This window comes from Peromyscus maniculatus, chromosome 7, assembly GCF_049852395.1.
Source record: "Peromyscus maniculatus bairdii isolate BWxNUB_F1_BW_parent chromosome 7, HU_Pman_BW_mat_3.1, whole genome shotgun sequence".
In the NCBI taxonomy this organism is placed as follows: domain Eukaryota; kingdom Metazoa; phylum Chordata; class Mammalia; order Rodentia; family Cricetidae; genus Peromyscus; species Peromyscus maniculatus.
In genome coordinates, this window is record NC_134858.1 from 84030762 (window position 1) to 84048952 (window position 18191).

The window sequence follows — 18191 nt, forward strand, 5'->3', positions numbered from 1 at the left end:
TCTCAGAACAAAAACATTTTACTACACAACTGAAGTTATCAGTACATCTAAGAAATCAAGACTAACTTCTTCAACATATGGTTTATGCTTAAATTTCCATAAATGCTCACAATTATCAACTGATCCTTGTTTTTACTTTCCCTCAGTCATTACTCTGTCAATATTACATAGCATGTACCCACTGTGTCTACTCTATACTAGAAACTTGCCTCTCTTTATGACATGGCTTTTATGAAGTCTAAGTTATACAAAACATGCAATCTCCTAGAGGGGTGTTTCCTTATCTCCAAACCCAGGGCACACATTTTCAGTACAAGTAGCACATGGGTGATGTGCTGAAACCCCACACTCTCCTTCTGAAGAGTCCAGCTGTCTCACTGGTAATGGCAAACTTAGTCACCTGGCCTCAGCAGTACCTGCTAGGCTTTCACATTGTTTCCATGTTTGCCCACTTGCAACGATAATCTGAGCAAAGATACTTAAAGTGTATGGCTATCTTTTATCCAATGGCTTTAGCATCCATTGGCATTCCTTCCTTCCATCATTTATTGGTGGTTATAAAATGGTTTAATTTTAGCCAGGTGGTAGTAGTGTATGACTTTAATTCCAGCACTCAGGAGGAAGAGGCAGGCGGATTTCTGAGTTCAAGGCCAGCCTGGTCTATAGAGTGAATCCCAGGACAGTCAGAGCAACACAGAGAAACCCTGTCTCGAAAGACCAAAAGAAAAAAAAAAAGGTTTAATTTCAATGTAAAGAGCACTTAACATTAAGCCTAATTAATAAACCTGAATGAAGTTACTTTGCATGTTTAGAAATGTTAGAAAATCAAAGATGCAAATATTTTGAAATGTATTGAAGGACAGATAAGACATTAACAGTAGTAAACAGATACATGAAAAGTAAACACAGACCAAGTGTTCCTCATCCAAAATTCTAAAATGTTGAGGACTAGAAGGGGTTCAGATTTTGGAGACAGTCATGTGGAGTATTTACTTAGACTTTAGTGCTTAAATATCCCTAACTGGAAAATAAAATAAAAAAACTGAAATACTTCAAAATCTAAAACTCCCTTCTCCCAACCAGCACTGAGGACTGAACAGAAAAGGATTAGAGCATGCTAAACTGGAGGTCTATCACTGAGCTCTACCCCTACAACCAACTCAACTTTTTTCTTTTTTGGAAACTAAAGGACGTGCCTCTTACTAAATCATCCAAGCTGGCTTCTTCTGTTTGCTTGCTTGTAACTCTGCCACCATACGCAACTTCCTGGTGATCCTGATGCATCAGCCTCCAAAAATGGCTGGGAATACACATTAGCATATCTGGCTCAGAGAATATACCACCATATCCAGCGACACAAAATTTTTAAATTATGGTCATCACTCAACATTTCAGACTTCAGAGAATTTTGAATTTTGGGACTAGGGGTATTTAACCCTGTATAGTAAAATACTAAATGACAGAACTTAACTCTAAGTATGAGAGTCATATGCATCTCCTACAATAAATTGAACACTACTCTGAATTTTACATATATAGTAGTTGGGTTTTTTTTTTTGTTTTTGTTTTTTTTTTGAGACAGGGTTTCTCTGTGTAACTTTGGATCCTTTCCTGGAACTCATTCTGTAGCCCAGACTTGCCTCAAACTCACAGAGATCCGCTTGCCTCTGCCTCCGAGTGCTGGGATTAAAGGTGTGCGCCACCACTGCCTGGCTCACATATCCAGTAGTTTTTAATTGATTACTATTTATATAATCTTAAAGCAATCTGAAATCTTTAAATAATTTTGATATTCAATTAACTTCAAAAATGTAACAAACTTTAAATACTATTGATTAACCTTGTCAGAGGCATCTGAATCCTGTTATTAGTACAGTAACAGTTTAAGAAGTACTTACAATTACAGGCTCTACCAACAGTCGGAATTGTGTTCCAACTCGTATACTCCGGCAGTTTAAAATGACACTCTCAAAGTTTTGGCAGTGGGGCAGTGACAGAGTGTGAATTAAAGTTCCGTGAGTGTTTATTTTACGACGCTTTAAAGGTGTGCTGATGGGATTGCCCAGCTGAAAAGAAAAAGAAAATTTCACATACTAAGGTGCTGTAAGAAGGCTGCAAACTAAATACACATGCACTGACTACATGGACTGATTGTCCTTCCTCAGTGTGAGAGGAAATAGAAATTATGGCTATAATATAAAGTAAATTCACAAGTTGTAGTTGAAATTCAAGCACAGTGGTCAGGAATTAAACTCACAAATCACACTGGATATGTTCAAATCACAACCAAAATATAACTAATGGTTTTGCAAAAAATCAGTAACTTCCTTAAGCTTCAGTTTCCTAAAATGAAAAGCACTGAGGTCTAAGAATGCCTCTATTCAAAGGAGTAATGGCCCCAGAGCAGGTCAGAGGTAACTGATGCACAGAAAAGCTGCCTGGGTGGATGCCAGTGATGAGTAACGGCGGTAAAACTTAAAAGCACTGTTTCTTTACAAAGCAAGTAAGAGAATATTAATATTTAAAAGGGTATTTTATATATTCATGCAGACCAGTTACTTGACCTGGAACCACTGGTACAGCTCAGTAGGTAAGGGCACCTACTGTCAAGTCCGGAGACCTGAGTTCAATCTGCCACAACCTACATGGATGAAGGAAAGAAGCGACTCTGCTAGTTGTCCTCTAACCCCTGCCTTTGTATTGTGGCATGTGCACCCCCACACATATTAAATAAATAAATGTTTAAAAACACCTCAATAATTTATATTCACAAATGCAAACAAATCACAATATGAACATTTTATGTTTATAATTTCAATTGAAGTTAATTGTGTTTATAACAATTACATATACCTTATCTGAATGTATAATATCAGAAGTGTTTCAGACTTTCAAATATTTTTGCATAGGTTTATTAGCTGAACATCCATAATCTCAAAGTCTGAAATCCAAACCCACCTAACAAAGATTTGCTGTTTGGAGCACTTCAGACTCTAAATTTTTCTGTAACCTGCAATAACTATATTACTATCAAAGAATAAAACATGAAAAAAAAACCCACAAAGAATAAAACATGATCTGGATAGGGAAAAAAAAATCCAAACCAACCAAACAACAAAAGTCATGTATCTTATACAGGACAGCCATTATCATTCTGAGATAATTCTAGCGCCTGCCACAGAACAGTACACACTTAAAGCAGGAAGTATACAAAGTCCCCCAAATACCACCCCAAGCTATCAGTGTAAGCAAATTCAGAGTTGCAGGATATGAAATAAATCAATAAAATCAACAGTGCTGCCATTTACCTACAGTCAATTATCTGAAATAAAAAGTAAAAAAAAAAAAAATCAACAACTATAAGAAAATAAAACACCTAGGCATAAAATTAGGCAAAGAAGTTAATCATATCTATGATCAAGAAACTGAAGACATACAAACAGAGGAAAAGGCATCTCAGGTTCATGGAGAAGAATTAGTATTGTTAGAATACACACACCAACCAAAAGAGAGTTATAGAGTTAATGCAATCTCTAAGTACCAATACCACTTTTTGAAGAACTGGGGAAAAAAAGACAAAAACAAAAACCTAAAGCAAATCTTGACACTTTATATGCAACTATGCAATCACAAAGAAAAGAGAGAGAGAAAAAACCCTGAATACTACAGTCTTCTTAAGGAAGAACAAAGCTGTCATCTGACTTCAAAATAAACTCCCAAGCCATAGTAATAAAAATAGCATGGTAGTGAAATAAACACAAACCAACAGGCCAACCAATAGAACCAACCAATGGAACAGAATAAGAAACCTGGAAGTAAATTAAATTCATTATTCTACAGGCAAATCATTTTGTGTGTGTGGTTCTTCATTTTAACCAACGAGTATGCATACATATACACACTATTGGAGGGGAGGAAGGGAAAGCTTCAGAGATGGTTTTGATTACTGTAGGTGCTGGAAAGTAAACTCTTGTCTGATCTTTATAATTTCAGCCATTTTGGTTTTTTGAGACTGGATCTTTGTGTCGACTTTGATGCCCTAATACTCAGGATCCTCTTGTCTCAACATCCCAAGTGCCCAGTTACAGGTAACATATTTTTGACAGAAGTGCTAGGAATATACACTAGAGGAAAGACAGTCTTTCCCCATAAATGATGCAGGGAAAATGTATCAACAGGCACAAGAATGAAACAGGGCTGGAGAGATGGCTCATAGGTTAAGAACACTTGCAGTTCTTATAGAAGATCTAAGTTCAATTTCTAGCACCTACATGATGGCTCACAACCATCCATAACTCCAGTTCCAGCCTCTGTGGGAATCAGGCAGCCAGTGATGCGCATATACACATGCAGGCAAAACTCCCATACACATAGAAAAATTAAAATATATTTTTAAATTAATAATGAAAAAGACTCCTATCTCTTGACTATATTAAAAAAACTCTAAATGGATTAAAGATTTAATATACAATCTAAAAACTATGAAATATGTACAAACAAATACAGGGGAGATAATTCCAAATGATGGAAACGCAAAGGTCTTTTCATACAAGACAATGAAAAAACAAAATAACAAAAAACTAAAAGAAAGCCGAATATGAGAAAAAAAATTGCTAACTATATAGCCAAAAAGGGTTACTATCTAGACTACATAAGGGACTCAACAATGAAGACAGAAACAAATGAATTAGAAATTGGGCAAGCTTGCACTGAAGTTCATGCCTATAATTCCAGCACTGGGGAGATGGAAGCAGGAAGAACAGAAACTCAAAGTTATCCTTAGCTACATAGGAAGTTCAAGGACAGCCTGGGCTAAATGAGATAAATAAATAAATGAAGACAGGCAGACAGACAGACAGACAGACAGACACAATAGATTTAAATAGATAGTTCACAAAGCAAGGTACATAAATAGCTAACAGGTATTAAGAAAAACATGATCAGCATCATTAATCACAAAGGAAATGCAAATCAATACCACAGCAAAGCATCTCCAGACAGCATGAGAAAGATGGCAAGGACGCACACAAAAAGGCACACTGTAAATTAGTACGGCCATTATGGAAACATGACGAACAAGAGAACTATCAATACTAATACAAAGTGCATGAAACCAGTCTGTCAAAGAGACATCTACAGCGCCACGTCCATTACAGCACTATTCACAATAGATAAGAGAAACACCTTATGTGCACAACTGATGAAGGAAGTAAAAATAAAACTATGGCACACCGACATACCAAAATACTTCTCAGACATATAAAAGCACAAACATCCTGTCATTTGCAACACCATGGATGAAACTAGAGATAATTACCTTAACTGAAGAACCTTGTGTGGCCTCAACACTTAGGAGGCTGAGGTAGAAGTACATCTGAGAACTTGAGGCCAGCCCAAGCTCCAAAGAGTTTAAGGTTAGACAGGGCTGGAAAGTGAGACTATCAAACACCTGCCACCTCCCAAATCCTCAAAGAAAAACACACACAACCATAGAGATACGGCTTTATACACTGATTTTTCAGGCTAAGAAACTGGTTATTATAACTTCCTAAATTATTAATAGGAACACATCAAAGACCTTTTTAAAAGGTCTTGGACATGTTTGTTTTGGCTTGGTTTGGTTTTTAAGCTTTACAGTCATTTTTCAAATGAGAGCTATTCTGTTCACCAATGACAGAGAATAAGTGCTGTTCCCAATAGAATCCTAGAAAGATGGGAGTCTGAAAGATCCACACCCTGCCACAGAGCATCACATTTTGAAATGAGAAATAAAAGCCTTCTGGTCAGTGTCTCATCAAAAACCTGGATAATCCGATCACATGAAAGTCCAGCTCACTTAACAGAACTCTTGTATGTTGCATGTACTTCCTGTGTGTCCTACAGCAAACTATTTCCAGTAAGCATTTCTGAAGAAGAGTGCAGTTATTCCTATGTGCAATTATTGCTCAACTACTCTCCAGTGAAGTTATACCAATTTTCAGCCCTAACATCTCATCTTTCCAAACACCACTGGAGCACTCCCACAGTTAGAAAACCTTCTGGCAATCAATATAGCTAGCAAGGAGCAATTTATTTCATACTCACTAACTGATTACCACCTTTCCTGAACTTTACTCATTTTCTTTACTCATTTTTCAAAGCTCACATGCACACACATGTGCACCCATATGTCAGCATGTGCCAGTAGCCACAGTCTCACTAGGCCATAGGGGCTCTCGGACTGAGTAAGGCTGACTGGCTAGTAAATCCAAGGATGTACCTGTGCCTGCTTCTCCAGCGTAAGATTATGATCCGCACTTGACTTTCTACATGAGTGCTAGGTATCAAACTCAGGTCTTCAGGCTGTGTGGCAGGCATGTTAGTAACAGCTGTCTCCTCTCCTTAGTCCTTCTTGACTTTAAGAAAATATATATATTTTATAAAAATATATATATATGAATTGCAAATATATAATCAACAACTGACAGTATCAATTGATGCTATTTTTCCTCACTTACACTAACCTATCAAATCTTGATCATGTTTCATACACTGATCTGAATTTCTTTCTTAAAATGTACCTATACCTCTGCTATTTATTTTTGCTTGTATTGTTGTTTAGAAAGGCACTAAGATTATGTAAAAATACCAATCCATTTTTTTAAAGTAATCTTTGAATTGCTTGTATTGTTTCTCATTTCTTAAGGTTCCAGTTTTCTTAGTAAATCTGTTACTCTGCTTAAACTTCTGCTTTAAAAAAAATGTTCATTTTGTAAAACATGCTCACTTTACAAATTCATATATTCCTATATCTTGTTATCCCCTCTAAAGAGTACTATATATTGATTTAGCTCTAATTCTATCTTCAATTGGTTGCACTGGTCCAGCCTATTATTAAGCCAGGATTCTTCAGCCATACCTGTATTAGTGGACAGTGATTTTTCTCATTACTAATGTTTTGTTTTGGCTTCAATTTTGTTTTGATTTGTTTTTAGAGACAGGGTCTCACTTTGTAGCCCAGGTTGGCATAGAACTCACTCTACCCCAGAATAGTCTCAATCAAATGTGAAATGATCCTTCTGCCTCAGCTTACCAAGTGCTGGGATTGCAGGCATGAGGCACCATGCTCAGCAAACAATCTTGTTGTATAAATACTTCACACCTTGGGAAAGAGGGAAGAATTCCTTTGAGAAGAATTCTATGGGGTCAAATGATAAATATTTAAAATTTTAAGGTATTTTTTCTTTTTTCTCTTTTTACATAGCTTTCCTTTCTATTGCTAAAACAGAAAGTACCCTCCTATTCCCTTGAATTCTTATCAGGAACACATACTACTTTGTACTAACTTTAAAAGTCTTAGTAAATAATTAAATTTCATTTTCCCCAAGCAGTTCTTCCTTACTAATTTATACTTTTTATGCGGTAGTTTTTTTCTGACAGCATGTCCAACTTATGTTCTGATGGCCATATGTAGCCAACACCAACTATGAACACAATTGTAAACTTATTTAAAACACTGAGATTTAAATAAACAATAATAATTTAACTGTTCAAGTCTCCAGCATGAACTCTGTAGTTTATCTCAAAGACCATCACCATCACCTTATAGTGACCATCACTACCTTACAGTGACTATCACCTTATACTGTCAAAAGGTTGGGTACATCTGGTCCTTATTCTTTTGGTTTTTATACCCGGTTTTGGTTATTTACTTTTTGTAAACATTTATATATTGATGGGGAGAGGCAGTGCTATAGTATGCACATGGAAGTCAGAGTTTGTAGAAGTTGGTTTTATTCTTCCATCGTGGAGGTCCTGGGAATTGAAATAATATTATCAGTCTTGTCAGCAAGCACCTTTATTTGTAGAGCCATCTCGCCAGCCCTAGTCTCTCTCTCACTTTTAATAACATTTGGTCTATTTCAATATTGTATATCATCTGCATTATAAATATCTCTATGAATCTTTTTATTTACATCACTATCTTTTTATCTGAATATTTTGAAATTTTTAAGCAAATTATAATATGGTTAAGATATAACTATACTATGGTGACATAGACTGAAATTAAAATAACTACTAGCCTACTAGGTTTTCTTAGAAACACACATATGCATACCACATGCACATATACACACATCATCACTAAAGTCTGAACGACTCCAAACCCTGAAACTTTCTGAGCACCAACACGGCACACCTGGACTAAAGTGATGGGCTGCAGTAAAATGCAAGCGAAGTACTGGAAAGATGGCTCTGTGGTTAAGGCCACATACTGCTCTTCCAGATGACCTGAGTTCAGTTCTCAGCACGAACATCAGGTGGCTCACAACTGCTTGCAATTCCAGCTCCAAAGGATATGGCCTATGGCCTCTGTGCATATACTCACACATATATACATAAATAAAAATAAGAAATTTAAAAAAAAAATGAAAGAAAACGTAATGAACTAAAAATACTGTGCAAAACTTACCTCAAGGTTAACCATACACTGTATGTGACAAATATAAATAATTTCCTTTTAGACTTAAGTCCTAGTTCCAAGTATCTAGTTATAATATGTGCAAATATTCCAAATTTTAAAAAACTGAAATTTAAAACATTTCTGGTCACAGAAATCATGAAAAAGGAATCTATACTGACATTTTGTTAAGAATAATACTGGATCTCCCCCCCCCCCCCCCCCCCCCGCCCGAGACAGGGTTTTGCTGTGTTACAGCCCAGGCTGTCCTGGAACATACTCTGTAGACCAGGTTGGCCTTGAACTCAGAGATGTGTCTGTCATTGTCTCCTGAGTGTTGGAGTTAAAGGCATGTGCCACTACCACCTTATACTGGCTTTTTTTTTCTTGTTGGATTTGTAACTTAAGCCTTTGATTAAATTGTAATTTATTTTTGTATATAGTTTAATGGTCTTCTAAAAGAATTTTTTAACAGTATTTGAGGACAGATTAGTGAATAGGCCACCTTCTCTTGCTATCATTAACAAATTACTCCTGAAAGCCAGGTTACACCCCAAAGGGAAGACCTCAATCTGAATGTACCTGGTCCTTCATTCTCGCTTTTCTTGATACGACAACTGTATTTAACTCCGATTCTGCTGGATTGCTTCTAGATTCCTGCTCTGCTCTGCAAATATTTGCATTTAATGCAGCTTCTACTTTTCCAGTAGATGGTGCCGGAGAAGAGCATGCCGAGTCAGCAGGCTGTGGGGATATGCTCTCTCTTCTGTGAGTCCTGTCGTCATCGTCGTCATCACTGGACAAAATGACTACAATCAGAAAGAAAATCCAAAATTGACATTCAAAATTTTTACATTTATATTTCACTTCTTCATTTTTTTAATCTTTTTTTTTTTTTTTTTGGTTGTTGTTGTTTTCAAGACAGTACTTCTCTATGTAGCTTTGTGCCTTTCCTGGATCTCGCTCTGTAGACCAGGCTGGCCTTGAACTCACAGAGATCCGCCTGCCTCTTCCTCCCAAGTGCTGGGATTAAAGGCATGCGTCACTACCACCCGTATATTTCATTTCTGTCTGTAAAAAACTTAACTGGGAAATATACCAAATTTGTCTTAAACTTCTCCATAGACCAGTAAAAGCAAATGAAGGAGGAGCCAATGAAATGGCTCAGCATGTAAAATTGCTTGCTGCACAAGCCCAGTGGCCTGAGTTTGATCACTGGAATCCATGTAAAGTTTGAAAGCAAGCGCTCTCGCTCTCTCTCTCTCTCTCTCTCTCTCTAACGCACAGGCACACGAGGGAAGACAAAATCCATTGTATCTCATAAAATTCTTAAAAAAAGCACATGATTTATAATCTTTATAAAAATACTGGATAAATATGAAATCAACTCTTTAGCTTTAGCTTCTATAATCACCACCACCCGTGTTATGGATATAGCTTAGGGGCAGAACACTTGTCTAGCATGCACAAGGTTCTGGATTCAAATCTCCAGTATTGCCAAGGAAAAAAATAAAGCATGATATAATGACCACTAACCCACACAGCTACTCCAGTAACTCACAAGAATTATCCAGAGATCTATTTCAGAATTAAAGAAAGTTCATGGTTTGAAAATATCCAAATTATGTTCAAAATAACCTACATTTTAAATATGTGACCAAATATTTTTGCCTTATAATGGGAAGCACTTAAAATTATAAAAATTGTACTAATATCTAATGCTCAATAAATCTTGCTTTATAAACATGGATAAGACAATTATAACGACAATTTGCTTAGGTCTTGTACTCGTTACTCTATACCTTATCAGATCTATGCCTGTATCATAATCCATAAGTTAACTGCACTGTACTGAATAAAATCCCCATCACTGAAACACTAGCAAGAATTTCTGTTGACTAGTCTACCTTCAACACTCTTCATCGTTTGTCATAAAGCACTAGCTTGAATATCACTGTTGATGGACAACCTAAACTAATGCAAGCACAGAGACAGTCAGGTACTCATTGATTTCAATGCCGTATCACTCTTTGTTGTAAAAGTTGACTTGCAACTAACTCTAAGAGCAGAGACAATGTCTTGCTCACTGCTATATTCCAGAACCAAAAACTGTGCTTCACATAGGATATTCAAAGTGGTCCTGTGTAAGAGTAAAAAAAAGTTGGTTAAAGACATTCTGATGATACAGCTGCCTGTGAATTACTTACTCCTGGTAAATAACTTTAATAAAGGAGGTTGGATTTTAAAGAAGGCATGATGTATGAACTTACATGGGCGTTTTTCGTTTTAGCACCCCACACATACATGCTCAGTTAATACTTAATGAGTAATATACATGCCTCAGAGGACCATCACTCCAGTAATATCCATTATCTCTTTGATTTTGTTATCTAGTTTCATAACAAATACTGGCTTATTATTCTTTTCAAAGCTGGTTATTTGATTCAATTTCTCTCCTCTCTGAAATCAGAGACAACAATGGTATCTATATGTTACAAAGATATGTAAAATCCTATTACAGTGATTGGTACCTATAAACTTTTAAATTGTGTGTGCACCTTCTTTAACATGGCTTAAAAATATCCATGAACTATCTTGCCTTGTAGTAAGAAAACTTATTTCTACTGAGTCCTTGCTATGTGTCAAATATCATACTGAACTATGATTATTTGTTATTTATATGTTATTTTATTTCCTCAAATCAGTAACAAAGGGGTTGGGATACAGTTCAGTTGGCAAACCCTTGCAATCATCCAGTACCCAAGTTCAATCTCCACAACCCCACGTAAGAAGGCTGGGCATGGTAATTTCTGGCCCCAGCATTGGAAAGGAAGAGACAGGCTAACCCCTGGAGCTCACTGGTCAGCCAGGCTAGCCTACACAGCAAGCACACATACAAAAAGTCTAGGCAAGAGATAAAGACTATGTCAAAATAAGCAATAATTAGCATGAGCAAAGACTAGGGCCAAGTTACTGTTTTTTTTATTGACTATTTAACATGAGGGGAATGGGAATACAGTCAGTTATTATTTCACAACTACATGGACATGTTTAAATCACATGCTCCCCAAATGCTGCATTATCTGCCACAAGAAGATAGATACCTCTGGAAACTGCTTCTCAAATATGCTCACATTAAAAACCACACAATTAAAATATTGGATTGTCACTGAAGAATACAGTTAATCTAGGCATGGAGGTGCACATGGTGGTACACTTCAGGAGTGAAGGCCAGGGCATCAGTGGAGCCCACTGGAGTGACCCCCCGGGTTTCTGGATCTCAGGAAGGGAGAGAGGAAACAAGAAGAGGATACTTACTTGGATCATTTAGATCTGACAGGCTTGTCTTTCGGTCTTTCAGGTTTGTGATTTTAGGTATTTTCCCCCCAGGTAAAATGACTTTTCCATTAGTCTGTATGTAGTTATGTCTACTAGCATCACAAGTCACCAAAATATCAACTGGAATCTTTTCCACACTGTTACCATAAAACTTCTTAGCTGTTAATCCTGTTGTTTGTGACTTCTGTCCTCCAGAACTATGATGAATTGACGTTCTTAATAATGGTCCAGTTGGTTCATTCAAAGTTACAGCTTGTCTGCAATTTCTTTGCAAATCATTATGAAAAACAATACCACAACTTTGGCATTTGGTCTGATTTTCTTTTTCTTTTCCACATTTTGGGCAACGTTCACGCTGTTCAGATACCTTATGTTCCAAAAAAAAAAAAAAAAAAAAAAAAAAAAAAAAAAAAGAGAGAGAGAAAGAAAGAGAGAAAACACTTTGGTATTTTAAGTTTTTTAAGTTAGCATCAAAAGCCTCCAAATGAAGTCTTTGTTTTTCCATCATCACTCCTAAGGCCTCCCTAAGATCCTGAATCAGTCATATGATTTGGGGGTCAGCAACAGAATGCTAGAAAAAATTTCAAGGCCATCCTGTCCAGCAGTTAGCTATCACAATCTCATTTTTATCCTTAAGAATCAAAATGGAAAAAAAACTAGGAAAGGTAGAGACTTTGCTTTGCATATAACAGAGCTAGGGTTGATTTCTCAGTACCACAAACAAGCCAGCCAACAAACAAAAAAGAAACACCCCAAGTGCTTGATTTCAACTTTACTGTCTATAATAAAGATAAATAAAACATATTTAAAAGAAAAGTACATGGAAAAACAGCAATTCTAAGTAATCTTTCTAGAAAAATGATACTAAAACAGTAAGTATAACTCTACCTTTCATCACCTAAGACATACACACATCATAAAATTAATTGCAGCAATCAAAAACAAAATGCAATTAATGAATCGAATCAGACACTAAAGTTTTAATGATAAAAACTAGAGGTTAAGAATTTCAAGCCATGGTTCAGTGGTTAAGATCACATGCTGCTTTTATAGAGGATCTGAGCTCAGTTTATTGTTGTGGGATGGTCTGTCTGTCAAATCTGTTGCTCTGATTGGTCAATAAATAAAACACTGATTGGCCAGTGGCCAGGCAGGAAGTATAGGCGGGACTAACAGAGAGGAGAATTGAGAGAACAGGAAGTTGGTAGGAGAGACTGCTAGCCGCCACCATGACAAACAGCATGTGAAGACACTAGTAAGCCACGAGCCATGTGGCAAGGTATAGATTTATAGAAATGGATTAATTTAAGCTATAAGAACAGTTAGCAAGAAGCCTGGCACGGCCATACAATTTATAAGCAATATAAGTCTCTGTGTTTACTTGGTCGGGTGTGAGAGGCTGTGGGACTGGCGGGTGACAAAGATTTGTCCTGACTGTGGGCCAGGCAGGAAAACTCTAGCTATAATTCCCATATAGATCAAAAGAGTCTATAAAGTAGAGCTCCATGGGGATCTGACACCTCTGGCTTCTGAGGGCACCTGTACTCACAAGCACATACACACAGACATATATGCAAAACTAAAAATAAATATTAAAAAGGAAATAAAAATAATTCCAAGCAAAGATTGTGACATACACCTCTAAGTATAGCACTTGCAAGGCTGAGGAAGAAGAGTGGAAGTGAAGGATAGCCTGGGCCGCACAGTGAGACGGACAGACATGCAGCACATACACATGCCCCACCTGCAAATGCAGCTGGGAATAAAGCTCAGCCCTAGTGCAGCTCCTGACACCCAAGCCCAAAAGAAACTAATAAAAATGAATCTCAAAATGAAATACTATTTAGTTCTCCTAAGGTATATGTAACCCTCTCTTCCTTCACTTCATTATTTTTGATTTTCTGAGAAAAGGTTTCACCATGAATCACCAGCTGCCTTGGAAGTCACTATGTAGATCAAGCTGATCTTATACTTGGAGCAACCTTCCTGCCTCTCTCGCCCTGATGAAGGATGGGATTATAGTCTTGTACAGCTTAAATTTTTTCATTATTCGCGTAAAGTAAAAACTTCCATAATTATAATTTTTTTATGAAAAATTGATTAAAATCTAATTTTGTTCCATTTGGTCATTGAAAAAAAACTCACAAAGTTAAATAACTTCAAATTACAGGGTTAGGTGAGTAGTTTGATAGGTTCTCTCAGCATAAAGATTGATCCTCAAAACTCCAACAAGAAAATACTACAAATTTAATATTGCATACTATGTCTAAGATTCTATACATGAAAAACCTTACTTAACTAAAACAAGCCTGTCTCAAACAATGTCATTCTTATTATGTATCCAAAAGATATTCAATTATATTAAAGTCAACAATCCTGGTTTCTTTTCTTTCTTTCCTTTCTTTGTTTTTTGTTTTGTTTTGTTGTTGTTGTTGTAATCTTAAATGGTCTTTTAATAAAAAACCCAGAGCCAGATATTAGGGTGAAAGCAAAAGATCAGAGAAGCAGAACAGTCACTAGTTCTTACCTCTATGAAATCCTCAGCCTAAAGAGAGAGAGTTCCTCTTTCCTCAGGCCTTATATACCTTTCTCTGCCCTGCCATATTACTTCCTGGGATTAAAGGCATGTGTGCTTCCCAAGCAAAGGCATGAGAGCTCAAGTGCTGAGATTAAAGATGTGTGCCACCACTGCCTGACCTCTATGGCTGGCTCTGTCCTTTGATCCTCAAGCAAGTTTATTAGGGTACACAATATATCACCACCTTTTTTTTTTTTTTTTTTTTTTTGGTTTTTAGAGACAAGGTTTCTGTGTCCTAGCTGTCCTAGAACTCACTTTGTAGACCACACTGACCTCAAACTCACAGAGCTCTGCCTGCCTCTGCCTCCTGAGTGCTGTATGTGTACCACTACCACCACCCTCGCTCCTGTTTTCTTAAAAGCAGTGCAGTGTAGAGTCTTACAGTCTTAAAAAGAAAGATAAACCACTAATATTGTTTGTAAATTAAAGGTTACAAAGAGACTATCTACAATCTGTCCTCTCTCTGAGGGAAATAGAATCAACTGGCACAGAAGTAGAGTCAAAGAAGGTCTTTAGGCATGAAGCAGTTCTGAGGCTCTGAGCCGGCAGCCAGCCCAGGGAAGAAGGATGCTGTGATGAGAAGGAGCTTCTCTCCTCCCACTTCCTCCTTTTAGGAGACACCAGTATGGTCTGAGCCAACTTTAGGGTGGCAAGCCGGGAGATTGGTAAATAAGGGAAAACTGAGCAAATACATAAAAATACAGTAGGGATGATGGTAATCAAAATTCTATGGCCAAAATGAATTATAGTCCTACAAAGGGCAAAAGATAAACACCGAAATCAACTAAAGGGCTTTACTACACATACATGTGTATTTCCTAGCCCTGTGTAATGGTAAGGAATACAAATAGAAGCTCAATGTCAATGAATAGAAACAATGACTTCCTGAAGAGAAGTATGACTCTTGGGCTGAGATTGAAAAAAAATGAATAAGTATAGATTACGTTGTTATACCAAATAAAGAAGCCCTTAAAAGAAAGGGACCAGGTTGAAGGGATGGTCCACAAACAATAGTAGGAATCATCTGAGCTTCAAAACACGTTAAAGTTAAAGACTATAACCCAAGTAAATAAGAATCCATGTGCTCATGATACACAACTAAATATGGGCAGAATAGCTAGCACTTGCTACTCTATTATCAGGCCAGAAATTCACATCTCAGGACCCATTTAAGAACTGGGTATTCCCACTAGGGCTTGCTGGTTTCCAACCTAGGCACGAAAATGCCAATCCCAGGTTCCTGAGAAAGATTTTGTCTCAAAGGAAGAGGTAGAGTGTGATAAAGAAGGATATCTGACCATCTCTTTTGGTGTATGTATGTGTCAACATAGGTCTGTGTAACATCCAATACTCAGGATTTGATCCCATGTAAAAGGGAAGGGAGAGGACAGGTTTAGAAATGTGTAAGAAGACATCTTAACTAAGGTGAAAATCAACACCATGTGGCTCCCAATACGCTGCACAATGAGAAGATACACATTATTTCTCAGATAAACATTGAAAATATATAATTGTGATGAAACAACAGATAAATGCAGTATGAGCCATGAAGTAATGACCTAAGCACCTTATAAAACACCAAAGTTGGGGTTGGAGAGATAGCTCAGTGGTTAAGAGCACTGATTGTTCTTACAGAGGAACCTGGTTCAATTCTCAGCACCCAGATGACAGCTCACACAGACATACATACAGGCAAAAGAACAGATGGAAGAGTTGTGGTAAATAAATGCAACATATGACACTGGAATGAAGCCTAAGCACTGTTTACATGAAATCTGAATGAGAATATAAGTCAGTGACATGGTACCTGCCCAGCTGGCCAATGTCCTAAGGTTCCCAGAGAGAAACCAAAAAAAAAAAAAAAAAGGGTTTTGTAGACCAGACAGTAAGTTTAAAATCAGTATTTAACATGAGGTTTATTTTATTTTTAAATTATTTCTATGTTGGGGCAGTATGTGCATGTATAAGCATTGGTTACCATAGAGCCCAGAAGAAAACATCAGATGCCTTGGACCTGGGGTTGCAGGTGCTTGTGAGCTGCCTAAGTTGGGTGCTTGGAACTGATCTCAGGTCCTCTGTAAGAGCAGTATGTGTTCTTAAACACTGAGCAGACCCAAAGTAGTATTTTTTAATTAAAAAATTTTTTTTGTGTGTGTAATATTGTATTTATGGGGGAAAGAAGGGAGGGAGGAGGGAGAGATGCAGGGGGGGAGGGAGGAGTTGGGGGAGAAAGATGAAATTAAGGAGAAGGAGAAGAAAAAGAGGGGAGATGTGAAAAGGGAGAGATGAGGAGGAGTAAGGGAAGGAGAGAGAAGAATGAATGCAAACAGGATAGAGGACAAGCTTGGGTTTCAGTCCTTTATCTGAGACAGTGCCTTGTTTTGCCACTGGATTCTCCTGTCTCTGCTCCCCATCTTGCCCTAGGAGCACTGGTATTACATACATGGATTATCACCCTTGGTTTTACACTGGTTCTGAGGATTTGAACTCAGGTCCTCAGGCTTGTTTGGCAAGTGTTTTTCTAACTGAGACATCTCTCCCGCCCTAGGTTATATAAATTTTATAGCTACATATGATGCCTCATGCCTGTAATCAACAATTTGAAAGCTAAAGCTAGAAGATTGTAATGAACTGGAGGCTAACCTGGGCTACAAGGTGAGTTTTGGGTTAGCTGGTAATGAATAAGACCCTGTCTCCCAAAACAAAAACCAACCAAATAAAAACAATTTTTTTTTAAAAAAATGTTTTGTCTCTTTAGTTTTTAGCTGAGTATAATAGGCCAGATTATGTTTCAGGGATGCACTGATAAAATTATTTACAGAAAATAATTCTATATTTTGGACAAGTAGAATGGACTATTTAAACCAGAAACATTTACTTAAATAACTTCTCTAGGTTCCTTTGGGTCATATGATGCAAAGTCACCTAGAATGTAATAAGCAATAAAGACAATGTGAACAAGCTAGTGAAATGGCTCAGTAAGGAAAGCCTGCAAGCCTGATAACCTGAGTCTGATCCTGAGGATCCATAGTGGAAGAACTGACTTCCAAAGGCTGTTCACAGACTTCCACCTTATGACATGGCATGCATGTGACCACACTCTCACAAACATATATAGTCATAAAATTAGATTTGAAAATAGTAATATGAATGCTATGTGATTAGTAAGAAAAGTAACTTCTCTACCTACCTCTAGATGGGTCAAACACTTCTTTGAGACAGGGGACAGTGGAGACAGCTGGTAAGCACTACAGTGCCGTTTCTGTTGTACTTTCCTCTTAATTTCAGGCTCTACATATGATTCCGACTCTTCCGGTTTCTTCATTATACGGTCTAAAAGAAGCAAGGGGGTGAAAATACTGAATTTAAGTTTAATAAGTTACTCATGATCTTTGCTATAGCAGAGTCCATATTTTCAACATTAATTTTTAGTTAAAATGGGATAGTGCATAAACATGTATGATAAAGAATAACCAGATGGCTAGTAGGCAGAGGGGCTTGCCACCAATACTGACAACATGTATTTGATTCTCAGAACTCACATGATAAAAGAACTCCTGAAAGTTGTTCACTAATGACTTGTGTATTCATACAGCAGCACATGCACAAGTGCACACACACACACACACACACACACACACACTCACTATAAAAAACAAACAAACAAACAAAAAAAACCCCACAAACCTTTAAGACTAAGGCAGTAATAATGTCCAAGTTACTCTTACCTGGTTTTCCCTTCTCAGCAGGATTTCCACACTGCAGACTACTTCATTTAAGGCAACAGAAACACCGTACTAAACTACATATGCCCCTTTCTCTCCAACTTAGCTT

General features: G+C 37.2%; 1 protein-coding gene across 6 annotated transcripts in view; it reads right to left on the minus strand.

The window, feature by feature from the left end:
* Window positions 1–18191, minus strand: part of Senp6 (SUMO specific peptidase 6) — a 103509-nt gene that overhangs the window by 31553 nt on the left and 53765 nt on the right. For all 6 annotated transcript variants that reach the window (XM_076576777.1, XM_076576776.1, XM_076576779.1 and 3 more), the window contains 4 exons: window positions 17548–17690; window positions 11759–12146; window positions 9023–9249; window positions 1899–2066 (listed from right to left, as the gene is read on the minus strand). In XM_076576777.1, the coding sequence (XP_076432892.1) occupies window positions 1899–2066; window positions 9023–9249; window positions 11759–12146; window positions 17548–17690 (926 nt within the window). The remainder of the gene's footprint in view (window positions 1–1898; window positions 2067–9022; window positions 9250–11758; window positions 12147–17547; window positions 17691–18191) is intronic.